Source organism: Gracilinanus agilis, chromosome 4 (assembly GCF_016433145.1).
Source record: "Gracilinanus agilis isolate LMUSP501 chromosome 4, AgileGrace, whole genome shotgun sequence".
Taxonomy (NCBI): Eukaryota; Metazoa; Chordata; class Mammalia; order Didelphimorphia; family Didelphidae; genus Gracilinanus; species Gracilinanus agilis.
Genome location: NC_058133.1, coordinates 177686022 through 177701290, shown reverse-complemented (window position 1 = coordinate 177701290; position 15269 = coordinate 177686022). Strand labels below are relative to the sequence as shown.

Below are 15269 nucleotides of genomic sequence, written 5' to 3'. Positions count from 1 at the left end.
CCTCTTTTGCCTCGGTTTCCTCATCTGCAAAATGAGAATAATAATAGCACCTGCCCCCCAGGGTCATTGTGCAGATCAAATGAGATAAAAATTGTAAGACACAGAACAACACTTAACTGTTCAGTCATATCTGACTATGACCCCATTTAGGGGTCATCTTGGCAAAGATGCTGGAGTGGTTTGCCATTTCCTTCTCCAGCTCATTTTAAGATGAGGAAAGGGTTAAATGACATGCACAAGGTCACATAGCTGGGAGGTGACTGAGACCAGATTTGAACTCAGATCTTCTTGACTCTAAAGCTAGCAATCTATCCACAGTACCACCTAGCTGCCCACACTTAAGCAAATAAATACGTAACAAATGTTCTATTTATTTTTTTCCCCAACAACTCTGTTTTCCTACTCTGTAGGTAAGACGGTCCTAGCTCTCTTCCTGATCCTTGATCTTTTCTCCCCCTGTCATTCTCCTCCTGACTGTCTCCCCTACCTCTCCATTATTGTTTCCAGGAGGATTCCTTTACTGGGAGCATCTAACCAAGCCTTGGCCCGTTGGCTGCCTGCAGAATATGAAGATAGAATCTCTCTCCCTTATGGCTGGACACCTGGGAAGGGGAGGAACGGCTTCATTCTCCCACTGGTAAGGCTGGAGAGCAGCCAGATCATTGTCAGCTCTGCAGGGGCTAATTTCTTCTTCTGAACATCTGGTAGGTCCAGGCCCAGCAGATGACTTCTACTCTATTTATTCCCTCTTTTCTTTTCCTCTTCAGAGCCCAGTTTAGCCATATAACAAGAACTACCATTGATATATATCTAACATATAATATAAGCAAATATATTTCTATAAACCTGGTTTATATAATATGTCATATAAACATAATTTATATTATAGAATATAAATGTATTTCTAGAAATATTACTTATATATAATATGAATATATTTCAAGAAATATAATTTATATAATATAAATAATATATTTATATAAACATCATTTATATTTAAAGTTTGTAAAATACTTTCTTTTTTAAAATAACCTTTACCTTCTGCCTTAGTATCAGTTCTAAGACAGAAGAGAAGTAAGAGCTAGGCAATCAGTTAAGGGATTTGCCCAGGGTTCCACAGCTAGGAAGTGTCTACAAGTAGATTTGAACTCAGGTCTTCCCAATTCTAGACCCGGCACTCTATGAACTCTTCCTAAAGTGTTTTCTTTACAAATATTATCTTTTTATTAGAGCCTCACAATAACTCTTGAAGGTAAGTGCAATTACTATCCCCATTTTACAGGTGAATAAATTAAGGCTAGGAGAGTTTAAATGATTTGCCCAGGGTCACTGAGCTACAATGTGGTTGAGCCTGGGGTGGATCAGTCTGAGAGCTTCCAGGACTAATGATGTAAAGGACAATTACTATAAAGGCTTTGAGCAAGGGTTAGGTGCTCACTTCCTAGAAGGAAGGTAGAGAACTAGAAAAGAGCCCAAAATGCAGTAAATGGAAGCTGCTTCTTGTAAGTCAGGGGAATGGCAAGTACAATCGATAATTAGGGATTCTTGCACCTGTGATAAGAGACCAAAAAAAAAAGGATATTTTTACTTTCAAGCAGGGAAAACAGAACCCTGGGACACTGGCACATGGGGTGGGGAGAGGCTCACCTCTGTGGATCATCTGGTAATTTCCTCTAATATAATAGAAGCAAATAAAATTTATTAAGTATCTACTAGCCCAAAGGATATAAAGACAAAATAAAAAACAGTTTTAGATTTAGTGACACAAGGGAGAATATAGGTACCATCTAATATGCTAATGGAATAGCCAGTTGGTGATGCCTTGCACAGATCCTGGTGGTTCAGGTCTAGAGCTCTGGAGAGGGATTAAAGTTAGATGTGTAGATCTGGTAGTCACAGGCAAAGAGATGATAACTAAACCCACAAGAGGCTCATGAGGCTACACTGAGAGAAAGGGAGAGAGAGAGACAGAAAAAGAGAGAGACAGAGACAGAGAAGGAGACAGACACAGAGATACAGAGACACAGAGACAGAGAGACAGAAGGGGGCCTAGGACAAAGCCTTGAGATATAGCCAGGATTCTGTGGAGAGGACATTTTCAGTCAAGGGATGAGGTCGGAAGCCAGAATGCAAGGGTTGGGAGGAAGAATGGGAAGAAGAAGCAAGAAATGTAGATTATAGGGGCAGTTAGGTGACTCAGTGGATTGGGAATTAGGACTAGAAACGAGGTCCTGGATTCAAATCTGGCTTCAGATACTTCCTAACTTTGTGACCCTGGGCAAGTCACTTAACTCCCATTGCCTAACCCTTACAGCTCTTCTGTCTTAAAACCAAAACCTAGTTTTAATTCTAAGATAGAAGGTAAGGGTTAAAAAAAAAAAAGTGAAATGTAGATTGCTTTTACCGAGTCCAACTGAAAGGGAGGAGAGGCATGAAGCAATAATTTCCTAGTTTAATTATTCTTGCTAAGAAGGGCTGGGGACCACCAAACTATTTTTTTACCCACCTGCTTCTCTCCCCACCAAAAGCATCCCGGTCCCTGGTTAAGGCCTTGGATTGTTGGTTGTTGGAGCTGAAAAAGAGAAGCTGATCTCCAATTTCCTTAGACTCTGGAGAGCTGGGATGCAAGAGGATGGGGAAGTGGATAAGCAATGCTGATGTTGAGCCCTGGGTGTTTGTGCTCCTAATCATCCCTATCAGCTTTAGGATCTGTTCGGTGTCTTCTAAACTCAAGCTCACATGGGACTTTTTCATATTGGCCCCCCCTTGGGAATAACTCTAGAGTCGAGGAAAAGACTGTGGTTTCATGACCGTAAGAGCAAGGAGTCCAGTTTTCCCTCTTTCCTACCAAGTCCTACCTTAACTCTTGGGAGGCTCTGGCCAAATGATCAGCTCTCTCGTTCTAACTCTCTCTTTCCTTTAGGTCAGAGCCGTCTCCAATCAGATTGTCCGCTTCCCTGAAGGAAAGGTTACCTTTGACGGCCACAGGGCACTCATGTTCATGCAATGGGGTCAGTTCATTGACCATGACCTGGATTTCAGCCCTGAATCTCCGGCCACGGTGGCTTTCACCGAGGGGATCGACTGTGAGAGGAGCTGTGCCCAGCTCCCCCCTTGTTTCCCTATCAAGGTATGGCTCCTGACGGTGAGGATGTAATGCAGTGTAAGACTTAGGTACTGAGGCTCGTCAGTACTGTGTGAGGCCTTCAGGGAGCTGAGGATGCTGAAGAACAACATAGCCCTTGCTCTGAAGGGCTTGAGAGTCAAGAAATAGTGAGGGAACCATTTAACTCTTCCTAGGATCCATTCAATCAGTCAATCTTTTTTTTAAAACCCTTATCTTCCATCTTAGAATAGATACTAAATATTGGTTCCAAGGCAAAAGGGCCAGGCAACTGTGGTTAAGTGACTTGCCCAGGGTCCCACAGCCAGGAAGTGTCTGAGGTCAGATTTGAACCCAGGACCACCTGACTCCAGCCTGACTCTCTAGCCACTGAGCCCAATTAGCCACACCTAAGTAGTCAATCTATAAGCACACTCTGTGCCAGGCACTATGCTAGGCACTGGGAGAACAACAAGAAAGCCATGAAAATGAGAATCCTTGGCTTCATAGAGAAATAGGATAGACAGAAATAACAATATGCAAAATGTATACAAAATAAAATACAGCAATCCTTTCCACATCATGGAGGTTAGGGGTATGGCCTCCACGATCTGGAAAATCCGTGTACAATTTTTTGCCCTCCCTTTGTACCAGACAGGAAGCCTGGATTTTTTTTCTATTATAGGGTGTTTATAGTCCCTTACTATAAAATTTGGGTTAAGTATTTGATCATAGACTATATAATTTCTAAACCATTTTTGTGTCATCTGTTGGAGCTTTGAATGCAGTCTATGGCTTCCGAAAAACGCCCCCCAAATTCCCATTTGATTTCTTATGCCAATCTTTGATATATCAAAGCCATGAGAAAAGTCACGACATGGAAGGAGTATCTCTACAAGGTTAATATAGGTGTAGGAATATAGTTAGGGATAGTCTGATTTCTAGGGTTAGTTGAAGGAAGGGAATTTTGAGAGAAGTCCTGGGAAAGGATTCTGGATAGAAAGGAATTGTGGGTCTATGACTGGAAATAACTGAACTACATGGGGGGTTGGGGAGGGCCTGGAGGGCATTAATAGCTGTGGGAGATAAGGAAAGGCTCTATAGAGAAGATATTGCTTAAATAGGGTTTTGTAGGAAAGAAAAGATTTGCAGAGGCAGAGGCAGGGGCAGCTCACGTCAAGCATTTGTTAAATATCTACTATATGCCTGACACCGTGCTGAGTGCTAGAGACACAAAGAAAGGCAAAGGATGGTCCCTGCTCTCAAGAAGCTCCCATCCTAATGAGGGAGGGCAATGTACAAACCAACAAAGAGGATACACAGAGGATGAACTGGAGATAGTCTCAGAGCAAAGACACTCATATTGAGAGGAGCCATGCTCGTAGAAAATGGGATTTTAACTAGAACTTGGAGGAAATCAGGAAAACCAGGAGGTGAAGATGAGGAAGGAGAGTGTTCTAGACAAGGGGAACAGCCTGTGAAAATGTCTAGAGTCTGGAGGCAGAGTGAGGATCAGCAAGGAGACCCATGTCACTGTATGTGGCTGGGAGTATGGTGGAAGAAGACTAGAAAGGTAGGAAGGCTTTCTAAGCCAAATGGAGAATTTAATTTGGAGGTGATAGAGGGCCACTAGAGTTTAGTGAATGGGGGTAGGGTGGGAAGGGAGGTGACATTGAGTGAAGCATGTATTGGAGTTGGGACAACTCTGAGTTTTCTCTAAAATGACAGGGTGGGACCGGATTGAGTTTTAGGTTCTTCTACCTCTGATATTCTATGAGTTTCTAAGAGTACGATGGTCAGAAAGGGAAGTCAATCTAGAGAAGGTGAGTTTTGAGCCAGGTTTTTAAGATAAAGAGAAATGACAGAGAATGGAAGTCTGATGGGGGTGAAGGCTGGACTCAGTCTCATCCACTTTCTTCTTTTCCACCTTCTTTCTACAGATCCCACCAAACGACCCTCGGATTACTAATCAGAAGGACTGTATCCCTTTTTTCCGATCTGCACCCTCCTGTCCCAAGAGAAAGAACTGTGTCCTCAATCAGCTTAATGCACTCACCTCCTTTGTGGATGCCAGCATGGTTTATGGTAGTGAGGATGCCCTTGCCACCCGGCTAAGGAATACATCCAATCAGCTCGGGCTGATGGCTGTCAACACTCGCTTCCAAGATAATGGGAGGGCTCTTCTGCCTTTTGACAACCTCCGTGAAGACCCTTGCCTGCTAACTAACCGCGAAGCTCAAATCCCCTGCTTCCTGGCAGGTGAGGCATGTGGGCTTGGGAGCATCCTGAAGGGGTTGCTAGATGTCTGGGGCTGTTGTTGGAAAGCAAGGGAGCAGCATGCTCTTTGTCAGTATAGTTATTCCACAGGTCCCAATTATCTCACTCATACCTTTAATGTCTTTAGACACAGAATAGTGTATGAAGGGACATTTAGGTGGCATGGTGGTTAGGACACTGGAATTAGAGCCAGGAAGACTCATCTTGTGAATTCAAATCTAGCCTCAGACACATACTAGTTGTGTGACCCTGGGCAAGTCACTTCACTCTGTTTGCCTCAGTTTCCTCATCTATAAAATGAGCTGGAGGAGGAAATGGCAGACCACTCTACTATCTTTGTCAAGAAAATCCCAAAATGGTGTCACAAAGAGTCAAATACGACTCAGATAACTCAATAACAATAACAATATGGTGTTTAAAGCAAGTGAGGGATGACAGAAAAAAACATTGCTTTGGAGTCAGGGACTTTGGGGCAAATCCTGGTACTATTTCTTCCTGTGTGAGATTGGACAATTTATTTCTCTCTACATTTCAATTTCTTCCCATATAAAATAGAAGAATTGGATAAGATGACTTCTAGAATTCTTAATGCTATCTATCTCCTATTTTGCATATATTAGGGCTAAGGGAACAAAGGCCAATGCCCCTAGCTGAGGAAAATTATGTATAGATTTCCTGGAGTGCAATTCATCTGCTAAACTATGACTATTCTCCCATGTTATTGTCATTGTTGTTGTTTAGTCATTTCAGTGGTTTCTAACTCTTTGTGACCCCATTTGGGGTCTTCTCAGCAATGACACTGGAGTGGCTTGTCACTTCCTTCTACAGCTTATTTTATAGATGAAGAAACTGAGGCAAATTGAGTTGTGACTTCTCCAGAGTCACACAACTAGTAAGTGTCTGAGGCCAGATTTGAACTCATGTTTTCCTAATGACAAGTCCAGAGCTCAATCCACTGTGTCACCTCGCTGTCCCATTATCCCATATAGTACTCAGTTATAAAAATAATTCTAACAGCAAAGGGGGCAGCTGGATAGCTGAGTGGATTGAGAGCCATGTCTAGAGATGGGAGATCCTAGGTTGAAATCTGGCCTCAGACACTTAGCTGTGCAACCCTGGACAAGTCACTGAACCCCCATCGCCTAGCCATTACCACTCTTCTGCCTTGGAACCAATACACAGTATTGATTCTAAGAGAGAAGGTAAGGGTTTAAAAAAATAATTAACAGAAAAAATGTAAAGAACAAATGCACTAATCCACTACTCATTCACTTCTCTATCTGTACAAGGGCAGAGACATGTGCATTTATATTTGTCCATCTCTCATTATTTCTTGCCCCATGAAAATAAATAGAACAAAACGGAGTCATTACGTCTTAACAGTTTGAAAAGAGTAAAGACTGCTGTAGAGTAATTGCAATTATGATTTGATGGGCCCTCATAGTAAGATTCAAGATTTCCATGCCCATGTTCACCACATCTTCTCCTTGTGGATCTAATCTCTGGTATTCCTACATGCTCCATGAAGATTTCTCTTCCAGAATCTAGGATCCTCAATTTTACACGAATACACCCAGCAAAGGTCTTCTCCAGCCTTTTAGGGATATAAGGTCCTGAGCACGTCTGGTAGAGATCTGCCCTCAGAAATCTACTGTCCTTCTCTCAGACCCCAGGAGTGGGGTGGAAAGCCCTTTAGCGTTTAGCTGGGGGAACAAAAGCCGGGAGAGTCAAAAGCTTGCCTTAGATTGCAGAGTCAGTTTCCAGCCTGAACAAATGGTTTCCATTGAGCAGTGGATGTTCTTTGGAAGGGTCTGACAGTCATCTGAATTTGGGATTTTCAAAGGTGACAGCCGAGCAAGCGAAACTCCCAAACTAACAGCAATACACACTCTCTTTGTGCGAGAGCACAACCGGCTGGCTGGGGAGCTGAGACAACTCAATCCCCGTTGGAGTGGAGAGAAACTCTACCAGGAGGCTCGGAAGATTGTGGGGGCGATGGTCCAGGTAGGTCCTCCTGAGGGTCCACCATCTTCCCCTAGAGTGAGAAGCCAGGGTAATTCAAAACAGAGAGACTAGCTCTTATAGAAAGGACTTATAGGGGGATACATGTAACCACCTGATTGGGTCCAAATGGGAAAGGGGTCAGATGAAGCTGTGTCAGGTTGGCCTAGTACAAAAAATCTTGGGTTGGAGCTAGGAGACCTGGAGTCCTAGACTCATGCCTGCCATTAATTTCACTATGGGATCTTTTCCCCAAGGAGGATAATAAGCCTCCCTAGGACTGGAAAAGATAACAAGAAATCAATTATAGAGGTATTGGAGGTTACTTTGAGAAGAAATGGAAAAGGGAATGGCTGAATTGCTTTTATCTTTCCTCTAGATACTATTCTTCTTTCCACCTTTCTCATTTCTGTCAAGAATATCACCTAGATTCAAGTCCTCAAAGCCATTAATTTTTTCAAACCCATACCTTCTGTCTTAGAGTCAATACTAAGTATCAGTTCTAGAGCAGAAGAGTGGTGAGGCTTGGCAATGGGGAGTGATTGTCTTGCCCAGGATCACACAGCTAGAATGTGTGTCTGAGGTTACATTTGAACTCAGGACTTCTTAACTCGAGAACTGGCATGCTAGACACTGTGCTACTTAGTTTCCATAGAGCTAATAATTTTTTTAAAAGCTTTGTCTTCCATCTTATAGATGAAATACTGTGTATTGGTTCCGAGGCAGAAGAGTAGTAAGGGTTAGGCAATAGGGATTAAGTGACTTGCCCAGGGTCACACGGCTAAGAGGTGTCAGGCTAGATTTGAACTCTAGCTCATAGTCTACTGAACCACCTTGCTGATCCCCAGAACCATTAATTATTAATGCAATTTTTATTTTATTTTACTTCTTTAAAGTTACCAAGCATTGATTTTTATCCTTCCACTTACCTCCTTATACCCCCATCAAGGAAAAGAAAAGAAAAACAAAATTCTTATGACAAGTTTGAATAGTCAAGGAAAACAAATTCCTGTATTGATCATATTCAGAAATGTTATGTCTCAGGGAGCATCTGGGTAGCTCAGTGGATTGAGAGTCAGGCCTAGAGACAGGAGGTCCTAGGTTTGAATCTGGCCTCAGACACTTCCCAGCTGTGTGACCCTGGGCAAGTCACTTAACCCCCATTGCCCACCCTTACCACTCTTCCACCTAGGAGCCAATACACAGAAGTTAAGGGTTTAAAAAAAAGAAAAAAGAAATGTTATGTCTCATTTTGCATCCCAAGTTCATCACCATTCTGTGAGGAGAGAAACAGCATTCTTCCTCATTAGTCCTCTGAAAGCATGGTTGGTTATTGCATTAAACAATGTTCTTAACTCTCTCAAAATTGTCTTCATAGTGTTGTTATTGTCTAAATTATTCTCCTGGTTCTGCTCACTTCACTTTTCATTAGTTCTTACAAGTCTTCCCAGCTTTCTCTGAAACCATCCCTTTTGTCAGTTCTTATGGCATGTATTCTATTACATTCATATTCCAAAATGTGTTCAGTCATTTCTCAAATGATGGACACACCTTTAGTTTCCACTTCTTTACCACTCCACAAAGAGCTGCTAAAAACATTTTTTACATATGGGTCCTTTTCTCCTTTCTTTGTTCTCCTTGGAGAATAGGCCTCATAGTGGTTTCCTAGGTCAAAGATTTGCAGTTCAATGATTTAGGGACATATCTACAAATTACTTTCTGGAATGGCCATACCAATTCACATGATGGACCAAGGGAACATCAATATGCCTGTTTTCTCACAGTCCCTCCGTTTGTCATTTTCCTTTTGTGCCACCTTTGACAATCTGATGCTAGGCACTCCCCACTTCTTATTTGGGCAACTACACTAGTTTTTTAATTGGCCTCCTTGATTTTAAATATCACTACTCTCCAATGCATCCTCCACACTATTATTAAAATGGTATTCCCAAAGCATGGGTGTGACCACATCACTCCTTTGCCTAAGTTCTAGTAGTGACCCATTGCCTTCTCACTGCTCATATCTGTCTCTTTATATCCCTCCTTCAAGGCTCAGTTCAAGTGCTTTCCCTCACTGATCACCCCTGGCCCTGACATTTGTATATGAATATTTGTTATTCACTTGTTTTCCTTCCAAAAGATTGTGAACTCTTTGAAGGCAGGGACCATTTCATCTTTGTCTTTGAATCTCCAGTACCTACAGCATTAGGGCTTGAGACATAAATGGAAGACATTTAAACACTTGTTGAAGGAAAGATTGAATGAACAAATGACTTTTGGGTGAAGAAAATAGGAAATCATTTCCCTGATTATCATCTCTTCTAGATCATCACCTACAGAGACTTCCTCCCTCTTGTTCTGGGTCGGACCAGGGCCAGAAAAGCTCTGGGTCGCTACCGTGGCTACTGTTCTCGAGTGGATCCTCGCGTCTCTAACGTCTTCACCTTGGCGTTCCGTTTTGGTCACACTATGATCCAACCCTTCATGTTCCGTTTGGGCAATCAGTACCAGTCCTTAGGGCCCAATTCTCGAGTCCCTCTCAGCACTGCCTTTTTTGCCAGCTGGAGAGTTGTGAATGAAGGTAATCATGACTATTGGTGATCTCTGTTTAAAGGGGCAGTTAGGAATGGTCCTTCCTGGGCAAGATTCAGTGGATCACGCAGATCTCTTTTCTTTGAAAGAATGAAGACAGACTTTCCTTCAGTACTTGTGGGCACATGCACCACTGCCCTTTGCTGGCTAACTTCCCCTCCAAAAAAGGTTTCTTTCCTATAGGGGCTGAGTGAGACTAGACAAATGATGGATAAGGTTTTTAGATTACCATGGCTACCAATCCTAGTGTGATCCATCTGAGCCCTGCTGCCCCTGGGAGTAAAGTTTTTAAACAATTCAATTTAGTATTTGGGCTCTTTTCAGGTGGAATTGACCCCATTCTCCGAGGTCTCATGGCCACTCCTGCCAAACTGAACCGTCAAGACGAGATACTGGTGGATGAACTCAGGGACAAGTTATTCAGACAGATCAGGCGCATTGGGCTGGACTTGGCAGCTCTCAACATGCAGCGCAGCCGGGATCATGGACTCCCAGGTGAGAGAGTTAGACCATTCTTATGCCCATATTGGGATGTAATGGGCCATGATGAGATGGGAAGGGCTTCAGTATGTGGGTCAGCTCAGGCAAAGGCTCTGCTCCAGGATCACTCTTCTCCTTACCAGAGGTGTCCTACCTGACCTATAGAAGGTCAGTACTTCCTTCCTAATTCAGGTTGCTTAAAGAGTTATCATCAATTCACAATACTTTCCAAATGCACAGAGGGGGAAGTTAATAATAGGTCAGACCTGGCCACTAGCAAAGTTGGAGCAGCCTACTGAGCTCCAGCATCCTAATCTGGGGGTAGTGGGAAGGAGAGGAAGGAGGGGGCCTCAGTTGTTTCCTGACCCTTATAATCCTTATACCTTCTTCTTCTCCCCTAACTGAACTCAGAAATGTTCTTTTAAATCCCATACTTGTAGTTTCTTTAGTCCTTTCATTGGCCAACCAGGCCTTCATTCTTTTGTTCTTTTGGGGGCTGAGTTGTAGCCCACATGGTAAACTTGGCCCCAAGTTGGCATCCTGGCAGTTGCCCAAGGTGAAAGCTGGGCAAGTTTGGTCAACTCCTCCCCAGATAGGCTCAACTGGATCTTGACCCTTTGGAGCCGGGCTTCTCAAATTCAAGTAGTCAGACTATCATCAGAGACAACCATAGCTTGGTACCTTGGGAAAAAGTGATGGATATGGAGTTTGAGGGCCTACTTTCACAGTCCAGCTCTGCCAGTATCTGTGAGACTGTGGGCAAGTAACATTACTTTGGGTCTACAGTTTCTCAGCAGTAAAACTAAGGGATTAGATCAGATAAATCCCTTGCATCTCCAAGGCTATGATTCTAAAGCTGCAAAACTCAGTTTGCCTTTGACCTCTTCTTCCATTATTCTTAATGGCTACTAACTTTGCAGTATAAAAATCATTAGGTATGTGGCTACGGGTCATGTGAACTTTACTATATATCGTGATTACACAAGAGGCTGTCCATACTTGTTGCATGGGAACATGGATGCTGCAATTTATCAAGGCTGGTCAGACTTGTGCAAGGTAGCTGTGCTTTCCAGAACAGTGAGGTTCTTACCCAAAGGTAGGGAGCTCTGTGTTCTCAGAAGGTAAAGGGATGAGACCAAAATTGCTCCCTTCTTGCCTTTAGGGTACAATGCTTGGAGACGCTTCTGTGGGCTCTCCCAACCCCGAACTTTGGCCCAACTTGCTCAGGTGCTGAAGAACAGCAACCTGGCACAGAAGTTCATGCGTTTGTATGGGACTCCTGACAATATTGACATCTGGATTGGAGCTGTTGCTGAGCCCTTACTGCCTGGGGCCAGAGTAGGACCTCTCTTGGCCTGTCTTTTTGAGAACCAGTTTAGAAGAGCAAGAGATGGAGACAGGTAGGTGCTCTTTGTTTGAAGGAAGAGTGAACACTCAAATTCTCACCTAAGAGTTAAAGGGAGGAATGAGAGCAATTGGTGTCTTGTTTCTTTAGGAAATGGGAAAATAAGGGCAAGGCCTTGGGTGGAAATTCCAAAGATCAAATTTCCTGCCTCCATCCCTGCTGCTTACTTAGTCTTAAGGTCTTGTGCGATTGCTCCTTTCCACCCCACCCCATCTCAGCCACTTTTGTTGAAGGTTCTGGTGGCAGAATCGAGGAGTCTTTACCCGGAGGCAGCGCCAAGCTTTGAGAAGAATCTCCTTGTCTCGAATTGTCTGTGACAATACTGGCATTACCACTGTCCCCCGGCATATCTTCAGGGCCAATAACTACCCAAAGGGTTTTGTGAACTGTAGGAAAATCCCCAAGCTGAACCTCTCAGCCTGGAAAGGCAGATGAGGACCAAACAGGTAAATGGGGTACCTCCATTCCTAGGGCTAGGAATCTTCCCTCTTCCTGGTGAGCTGAGTACCCAAGCTTCTGGAGGGGGAGGGAAGGACTGAGGTTCACACTTGGTGTGGGATGGAGAAAATCTCCCAGGGGCTTACTATTCACTGTGGTACCCTGGGGCTCTTGATATTCAATTCTTAGATCTAGGATTTTGGGTGAGAGTCCATCTTGCCCTGAATTTTGTTATGACATTGAGGCTGCCTTATTCCTAGATTTATTTGCTGGCTATGTTTTCAACCACTTCTGCTTGTTCTCACAGAAGTCTGTTCAAGCCTCCTTCCTTGGTTGAGGGGGTGAGGACAGGGGAATCAAAGCCATCCAGGAGAAGCATCCCTTTCTCCCTGTAGCCCAACTTCTTGCTGAATCTTTCACTGGCTTCACCCTCAAACCAAGCTTCCTGTTTGAGACTAACAGCATGAGTTCACTGGGTACCATGTGCCTACCCACCTCAGATGTCTTCTGGAGTCAAGCTTTCACCCCAGGCTCCTAGATGCATGGACCTAGGAAAGGACAATTTATCGGCTATGGATCCTGGACCTGCAGAAATCTTGGGACCCCAGACCAGAGATGGAGTTGGCCTTGGGATCTGAAAGCTCCCTCTGAGACTCAGACATCGCATAGTTCCTTCCTCTAGGGTCAAAAAAGATTCTTGACCAGTAGGATGTTACGTTTTGCTTCTGCCAATAAAGCACTGTTGAAAGCAGAATTGTCAGTGTTTCTGTAGTTGGGGAGGGGCACTCATGAACTACTCCAGTGGAGGGTGGGGGAGACAGAAGGCAGGGGAAAAATTAACAAGAGAAGAGTGGGGGAAATGAGAGCATTTATTAAGGGATCCCTATGTGCTAGACACAAGCTAAGCACATTTTAAGTTAGGGCAATACAGTCAATCCCTTATCCTTGGGAAAAGTCCAGAATGTCTTACTTTCTATGAATTAGGGGCTGATTCAGCCTGAGGAAAAGTGGATCAAAGCCAAGAGCATTGAATGAGATTGGTTGCAGCTACACATTTTCCCTATCTCTCATTGAAAGATAGTTGTTGGGGGCAGCTGGGTGGCTCAGCGGATTGAGAGCCAGGCCTAGAGACGTGAGGTCCTAGGTTCAAATCTGGCCTCAGACATTGCCTAGCTGTGTGACCCTGGGCGAGTCACTTAACCCCCATTGCCTAGCCTTTACCACTCTTCTGCCTTGGAGCCAATACACGGTATTAACTCCAGGAGAGAAGGTTAAAAAAAAAAAGATAGTTGTTGCACCTTCTTGTCTATATGCTCCCTAAGGAAAAAGTTCATGGTGGAAGACCCACTGAAGAATGTGATAAGCAGTGAGCTAAAGGAGAAAGGAACTATGATCTCTCTTATTTCTAAAAGTCAATTAGTATTCTTTTCCATCCCCATACCAAGGCATCATCCAGCAAACATTTATGTATATGTAGATTGTGTCTTTCGGGTTTTCACTTCTCAGTTCATTCTCTAGAAGTGAACATTCCCAAGTTATTCTTCAAATATTAAATCTGACACTGTATATAACATTCTCTTGATTCTAATAATTTCATTTCTCATTATTGTATGTAGTTCTTTCCAAGTTTTAAAAAAATCTGCTCATCGCTTCTTATGGTGTAGTAGGATTCCATCACAACCATATATCAGTTTGTTTAGTCATTCCTTAACTGATGGACATCCCTTCAATTTTCAGTTCTTTGCCACTGCAATATGAAAGATGCTATACATATTTTGGGATGCACAGAATATATAGGTTCTTTTTTTGCTTGGTTAAGGGATATACATAGTTTTAGAACTCTCTGGGCATAATTCCAAATTGCTCTCTGAAACAATTGCATCAGTCCACAATTCCACCAACAGTGTATTAGTGTCTCCACTTTTCCACATCCCCTCCAAAATGTCATTTTACCCTTTTGTCATTATGGCTAATCTGATGGGTGTGAGATAATACCTCAAGGATGCTTAACATTTCCCTAATTGCTATTGATTACAAGCATTTTTTCAGATACCTTTATGTGGCTTTGGTTTCATCATCCAAAAAATTTCTTTTGACCACTTATCAGTTGGGGGATGGTTCCTACTCCCATAAATTTGACAAAGTTCTCTATATATTTTAGATATGAAACTTCTATCCAAGAGATTCTCTTTGAAAACTTTACCCCAATTTTCTGATTTCCTTATAATCTTGACAACTTTATTTGCACAAAATCTTTTCAATTTAATATACTCAAATTTATCCATTTTACAACTCATAATGCTCTCTATTCTCTTCCTGATGCTTAAATTCCTCTCCTATGCATAAATCTGATAGATGTTACCTATTCTAATTTAATTATGATACCTCCTTTTATATCCAGATCATGTATCATTTATGTGAAAGGTGTAAGATATTGGTCTATACCTAATTTCTGACAAACTATTTTCCAGTTGTCCCAGAAATTTTTACCAAATAGTGATTTCTTAGCCCAATAGCCTGGATCTATACTTTTGTCAAATACAAGGTTACTATAATCTTTTACTTCTATTTGTTGTATGTCTTTTCTGTTCCACTGATCTACCAATCTATTTGTTAGTCAATATAGTTAGGACCTAGCATCTCTTAATTGAGACTAGTTCACCATTTCATAGTTCTGAAAGAACATGAACATGCCAGTAACCTGGGTGGGGAAATAGGTAAGAAAACATGAGAAGGTATAAAAACAAGTTTTATATTTAAAACCTAAAAGCAAAAAAACAGTACTCAATAATATATATGTCAGATTAGGCAGGAAAGACACAAACCCACGAAACCCTCACAGACACATACCTGCCACTCTCCCCAACATACATACACCCATGGCAGACACCTTTCTATATCCATTCCCTTCCACATACACAATTTGCTTGAGACAGAAGTTGAAAAAGAAAATAATCCTGAGAGAGTCAGGCA

The 15269-nt window shown here is 42.7% G+C and overlaps 1 protein-coding gene across 1 annotated transcript in view; it reads left to right on the top strand.

Annotated features, from left to right (window-relative positions):
• EPX (eosinophil peroxidase) overlaps positions 1–13028 on the top strand; it is an 18717-nt gene extending 5689 nt beyond the window's left edge. Inside the window, exons 5-13 of the mRNA XM_044673297.1 lie at positions 508–637; positions 2924–3130; positions 5044–5362; positions 7224–7384; positions 9707–9962; positions 10298–10468; positions 11616–11853; positions 12092–12304; positions 12604–13028. Of these exons, the coding sequence (XP_044529232.1) occupies positions 508–637; positions 2924–3130; positions 5044–5362; positions 7224–7384; positions 9707–9962; positions 10298–10468; positions 11616–11853; positions 12092–12293 (1684 nt within the window). The 3' untranslated portion in view covers positions 12294–12304; positions 12604–13028. The remainder of the gene's footprint in view (positions 1–507; positions 638–2923; positions 3131–5043; positions 5363–7223; positions 7385–9706; positions 9963–10297; positions 10469–11615; positions 11854–12091; positions 12305–12603) is intronic.
• The last annotated feature ends 2241 nt before the right edge of the window (positions 13029–15269 follow it).